The 5,863-nt window shown below is 54.0% G+C and overlaps 1 protein-coding gene across 1 annotated transcript; it reads right to left on the bottom strand.

The window, feature by feature from the left end:
* Positions 1-196: 196 nt before the first annotated feature.
* On the bottom strand, positions 197-5,277 carry Zbtb32 (zinc finger and BTB domain containing 32). The gene is made up of 6 exons (XM_013026247.1): positions 5,251-5,277; positions 1,548-2,480; positions 1,292-1,365; positions 1,133-1,195; positions 890-1,042; positions 197-758 (listed from the first exon to the last, which is right to left on the bottom strand). The coding sequence occupies exons 2-6, from the start codon at positions 2,381-2,383 to the stop codon at positions 490-492; spliced, it is 1,395 nt and encodes a 464-aa protein (XP_012881701.1). The 5' UTR covers positions 2,384-2,480; positions 5,251-5,277; the 3' UTR covers positions 197-489.
* Positions 5,278-5,863: the final 586 nt, after the last annotated feature.

Here is a 5,863-nt window from a genome sequence, read left to right as displayed (position 1 = left end):
GGCCAGCGGCTTCTGGGGCAGGGGGGCGGGGGGAGAGGGCGTTTCTGTCCCGCTGGTTAGCTAATGCAAACCACCAGGGGCCGCTGCAGGACCAAGGGTGAGGCTGGGCTTCCTCTCCCTTCCCCGCCCCCCCCCCGCCCCCAGCGCAAACTCAAGCCTGGACTCCGCTTTCTGGTCCAGACCCAGAGAGCGGGCGCTGGAAACTTTATTATGGCAATGCCATTGACAGTCCTCTGACTGTTCATCCTCCTCACGTTTGCGAACCCAGAGGCTTCTTTGGTACCCTGGCTTGGGCAACACGTGGGTCTTCCGGGGAGGGGGTGCTGCTGGGAGGGGGTGCCAGCCCTGCGGGCATCCGTGCAGCCCGATTTGCTAGGTCGTCTTAGCATCGGGGCCAGCTCGGAGAGCCCAGCCCACCACCACCCTCCCTTTTTCATTCTTTCAGTCTAGCTGCAGCCCAAAGCCAGGCTCATACCCAACCCCGTCCGATCAGGAGGAACTCCCGGGAGAGGACGAGGCGCGTGTCGGCTTCGAGGACGAGGAGGAGTAGAGGAAAGTGGAGCGGATGGTCCATCCCGGCGGGAGTTGGCTGGGCGAGTGGCCCCGCATGTGCGCCTGCATGGAGGCCAGGCTGGGGCAGCCGGCCCCGCAGAGCGGGCAGCGGTAGGGTGCGGCCCCGTGCGTCCGCAGGTGCTTGGTCATGGCAGAGAAATCCCGGGATCGCTGAGGACAGAGGCTACAGGAGAAAGGCTTCTCTCCTAGGGCAGGCGGAGGGGAAACAGCCATTGAAGGGAAAAAGGAAGCTGACCCAGAGGGGGAACGCAGAAGTGGGCATATCTGAGTTGCAAATTAAAAGCATAAGTTGACCACTGGGCAGGGCCGCCCATACCTGTGTGGACCCGGTAGTGGGTCTCCATCTGATGCTTGAGAGAAAATCTCTTCCCACAAACGGAGCAGGAATAGGGTCGAGACCCGGCTGTAGGAGGCCGCCGAGATAGGCGGCCTGAGGTGCCCACATGACCCACACAGGTTGCCAGCACACCTGTGTGCACAGGAGTTTCAGAGGCCCAATCAGTGGAACAACCAGACACAAATGAGAAGTTACAGTGGAGCTCAGGCCAAGTACACTCACCCTGCTCACCTCCATACCCCCATCCAGACTCTCCCATCTCCATGGGGCCCTGGGGAAGGGAACCTGGAGGGAGCAGAGGGGACCCTGCTAAGGCTGGACTCCTTCCTGAAGCCCAGCCCTGGGGGAGAGACCCTCAGTGCAAGCCAATGAGGGATTTACCTGGGGTGGGATTGGAGGAGCCCACCTGATTCTTACTGCAGAGCCCCTTGGGGCTGATCAATGTCAGCGGGATCCTGGAGAGAAAAAATTACAGCCTGGCCAAGTCTGGCCCCTTCCTGAGAAAGGGGTTGGAGTCTTCTTGTCTCATCCCCCTAGCTCGGTAATTGCAGCTAGGTGGCCTTCCCAACCTGCCACTGCTGCCTCTCCTACACCATTTTTTCCAGCCTCGACATTTTCCATTAGTCCTTTTACTCACCTCTGGTCTGGAAGCCAGGCCTGCCAGATGCCAGTGCCAGAGGTGCTGGGAGAGAAGGGAGCGCCACATCTGGGGGGCCACATCAGGATGCTCCACACAGCAGCCTGGCCCTCCCCCAACCAAGGAGTTTCTACCCACCAGGGCCTGGGCGTGCCGTGGCTCTGGAGAGAACTTGGCTGGGGAAGAGAGCCAGGGAACTCCCGCACCTTCTCCTCAGAGCCTTCTGGACTCTCTGTCACCTGCATGACCACTGCTTGCCTCCCAACTGCTTCCCCTTGGCCAACAGAGGCCTGGCTCAGTTTCCCCTTTGGTCTCAACTCTCCCCAGCCATCCTGTGTCATTCCTGCCACCTCCTGGTGCTCTCTTGGTGGCTTGTGTAATATCTTTTCTTCTCTCCCACCAGGTCTAAAATCCTCTGGCTTCTGCTCCTTGCCAAGGCTCCCTTGTCCTCCTTTCTTCAGTCCTGCCTCCTGCACATCTTCAGCTGGGTCCCTTCGAGCCCTCCTGCATGCTTCTTCCAGAGCCTGCACCCCCAAAGCCCTGGCTGCATCCTCAAGGAGCCCCAGCTCCCCGGGCTGCAGCTCTACACTCTCCCCATAGACAAAGTTCAAAAGCTGGGCAAAGGTGGAAGGGCGGATGCCTTCTGCCAGGGCCCAGCGGCCCCTTCGGCCCAGCTGCTGGCTAACACCTGCCAGCACCAGGCTGTGAGCGGGGAATTCGTGGCCCCCGACAATGATGAGGGTGTCACATAGTGCTGGCCGCAGCTGGGCTGCCAAAGAGACCAACCGATCAGAGCCGTAGGGGCTGAGCAGTCTTGGAGGGGGTAGAGCCATCATGCCTTGATTGGATACCAATCTTAGGGGCTCTGAGAAAAAGGCTGTGCTGTGGGGCCCCTGGCAGAAAGGGGAGGGAAGAGCTGCATTTGTCTCAAGCCTGTGGAGGGGAAAGGAGAAAGAGTGAGTTGCTGTTCCTCAGTGGGTCACCCTCAGTCCTGAATGAAGCCAAAAAAATGAAGCCACAGTCATTATAGGGGCCAGTGATTGGGGGGGGAGGGTGTTAGGATAGTAGGTCAAATTCATTGCTGGGCACTGGTGGCTCATTCATGTAATTCTAGCTACTCAGGAGACAGATCTGAGGATTTCAGTTCAAAGCCAGCCCAGGCAGGCAAGTCCCCGAGACTCCTAACTTCAATAAATTGTCAATAAAGATGGAAGTGGAGTTGTAACTCAAGTGGTAGAGCTCTAGCCTTGAGAAAAGAAGCTCAGAGATAGGGCCCTGAGTTCAAGCCCCAGAACCCCTGGGGCGCGGGGAATGTGGGGGGGGGGAGATTAAAATTAGGACTTAGAGCAAAAGCCAGGCAACAAACATGAATATCAGATAGATGGCCAAGCGCCTTAAAGGAAAAGCAGCCCCAGACACTTCAGCCTCTAAAGGCCTTTCTCTGTCTCTGTGTCTGTCTCTGTCTGTCTGTCTGTCTGTCTGTCTCTCTCTCTGTCTCTCTCCCTGTCCGTCTCTTTCTCTGGTGTGTGTTTTGCTGAGATACTGGGGCTTGAACTCAGGGCCTGGTCACTGTCCCTTAGCTTTTTTACTCAAGGCTGATGTTCTACTACTTGAGCCACACCTATACTTCCAAGCTTTTCTGGTGGTTCATTGAAGAATCTCACACTTTCCTTCCCCAGCCTGCAATCCTCGGGATCTCAGCTCCCTGAGTAGCTCAGATTACAGGAGGGAGCCACCAGCGCTGGGCTTCCTCTAGGCCCTTTGGTGGAGAAGAACCTCTGAGCAGGCACACAATGGGATGAGCACAAAACCCAGTCAGGCCAGATCCTTAGGGATAAAGCCAGTCACAACTGCCGGAGGAGCTTAGAAAGCTATGGCTTCTCCCCCAACAGGCCCGTCACATGGAAGCCCTGGGCCTGGAAGCCACAGTGGACATCATGATGGCCAGATCAGGCTGCCACAAGGCGAGCCCTAAACTTTAGGGTCAGAGAAGCTGCTCAATTATCTCCCTGAGGGTTAAGCTTCTAGAACACATTCTCAGAAGGAACTGGAAGAGACCAGAGACTCCCATCTAGAAATTAAAAGAGCAGGTTTGGAATTGACAGCTTCTGACTCAAGAGTGGAGAAAGTTTTGATGCCAGGGGGAAGGGAAGAGAGGGAAAGAAAGCTGTTCTAAAAGAAGAGACTTGGGGCTGGGAAGGTGGCTTAGTGGTAGAGCGCTTGCCTTGCATGCATGAGGCCCCTGGGTTCAATTCCTCAGCACCACACATAAGCAAAAAGAAAAAATCCAGAAGTGATGCTGTTGCTCAAGTGGTAGAGCGCTAGCCTTAAGCTGAAGAGCTGAAGGACAGTGCCCAGACCCAGAGTTCAGGCCCCACGACGGGACCCCCAAAAAAAATTAAAAATTAAATTTAAAAAATAAGTAAAAGAAGAGACTTCCGGGGTTGGGAAGGTGGCTCAGTGGTAGAGCGCTTGCTTCGCATGCATGAGGCCCTGGGTTTGATTCCTCAACACCACATAAACAGAAAAGGCTGGAAGTGGTGCTATGGCTCAAGTGGTAGAGTGCTAGCCTTGATCTGAAGAGGCTCAGGGACAGTGCCCAGGCCTAGAGTTCAAGCCCCACAACCGACAAAAAAAACAAAAACAAAAAATAAAAACAAAGAAGATACTTCCTCTTAAGATTAGGATGAGAGCTATGGTTCACACCTATTGTAATCCTAACTACTCGGGAGACAAAGTTCTGAGGATCAAGGTTCAAAAGCCAGCCCCAGCAAGAAAGCCTGTTAGATTTTTGTTGTTGTTGCTGTTGGTTATAGGGCTTGAAGTAGGGGCCTGGGCACTATCCTTCAGCTTTTTGTTGTTGTTGGTGGTGGTCTTGGGGTTTGAACTCTGGGCTTCAGTGCTGTCCCTGCGCTTCAGCTCAAGGCGAGTGCTCTACCGTTTGAGCTATAGCGCTACTTCTGGTTTTCTAGTGGTTTATTGAAGTTAAGAGTCTCACGGACTTTCCTGCCTGGGCTGGCTTTGAACCGTGATCCTCAGAAGCTAGGATTATAGGCGTGAACCACCAGCACCCGGTTTATCCCTCAGCTCTTTCGCTCAAGGTTGGTGCTCTACCACTTTGACCACTTCTGCACGAGACTCTTATTATCTCCCGTCAACCACCAAAAACTTAACGGGAGAACTATGGCTTCAGTGATAGAGCACCAACCTTGAACCAAAAAGCTAGGAGAGCTGGTGGCTGGTGGCACATGCCTATAATCCTAGCTACTCTGGAGGCTGAGATCCAAGGATGGCAATTTGAAGCCAGCTGGGGCAGGAAAGGCCATGAGACTCTTTTCTCCAACAAACTCCTCAGAAAAGGCCAGAAGTGTTATTGTGGTGTACACACACACACACACACACACACAGACTAGGATAATTAAGAAAAAAAAAATTTGTAAGCTAAAAATTGAAGGCTAGAAGAAAGACAGAAGCCAGCAAGGCACAGTTTAACACACATCAAAACCACCACAGTGGCTTTTAAGAAAAAGTTGGTTACCCAGAGAAAGAGACCCGGCCTGGGCGCCCTGCAAGCACAGACCCTCCATTCTAAGGATCCCTGTACCGGGAAAGGGTTACCATTTAGATATCTCAGAGATGGGGGTTCAGGTTGATAGGGAGTAGACTGGAAGAGGGGGTGCAAAGGGGAGAAGCGACCACTCACCGCTGGTAGCTGCCTCTGGGCACCAGGCACCTCATGCTCTGAACTGGGGGTAGGGATCCTGGTTGGGGGGGGGGGCAGAACTGGAGCTAGCCCCGCCCCCTGACTTCAGTCCTTCATTGGACATCCCCAGTTTCAGTGTGCCCCCAAGGGGTGTGGCTTAATGGCTATGACTCTGGTATAGGCTGGCAGGAGAGACCGCATCTGCTTCTAGGACCCATAAGTAGTGCTACCTAGCCTCTTGCCTCTGCCCTTGTCAAGGAAGCCAATCAATCTATGGACGTTAAGGAATAATCAGACTTGCATTCTGGTTTCATCTCTGCTATTTACTAGTTAAGTCACCTCTGAGCCTGTTACCTCATTCATGAATAAGGGTCCTGCACATGACTCACTGGGAGGGTAAAAATGAAATGACATGAATGCTAAAAGTGGCTTGAAGCTGGGTGCCAGTGTCCCATGCCTGTCATCCTAGCTTCTCAGAAGACTGAGATCGGAGGATCGCAATTGAAGCCAGACAAGGCAGGAGAGTCCATGAGACCTTTATCCCTAATTCACCACCACAAAGCCAGAAGTGGAGCTGTGGCTTGGGTGGTAGAGCAGTAGCCTTGAACACAAA

This window comes from Dipodomys ordii, unplaced genomic scaffold (genome assembly GCF_000151885.1).
Source record: "Dipodomys ordii isolate 6190 unplaced genomic scaffold, Dord_2.0 Scaffold92, whole genome shotgun sequence".
Taxonomy (NCBI): domain Eukaryota; kingdom Metazoa; phylum Chordata; class Mammalia; order Rodentia; family Heteromyidae; genus Dipodomys; species Dipodomys ordii.
Note: the sequence above shows the minus strand (reverse complement) of the source record. Positions and strands in the feature narration are given on the sequence as shown.

Bases quoted from the DNA above. Each gene is read 5' to 3' on its own strand.
- Zbtb32 (XM_013026247.1), bottom strand. From the start codon at position 2,383: ATGATGGCTCTACCCCCTCCAAGACTGCTCAGCCCCTACGGCTCTGAT. The intron at 1,366-1,547 runs GTGAGTAAAAGG...TTTTCTCTCCAG, and splicing joins GCCTGGCTTCCAGACCAGAG to GATCCCGCTGACATTGATCA. The intron at 1,043-1,132 runs GTGAGTGTACTT...CTGTGCACACAG, and splicing joins GGGGTATGGAGGTGAGCAGG to GTGTGCTGGCAACCTGTGTG.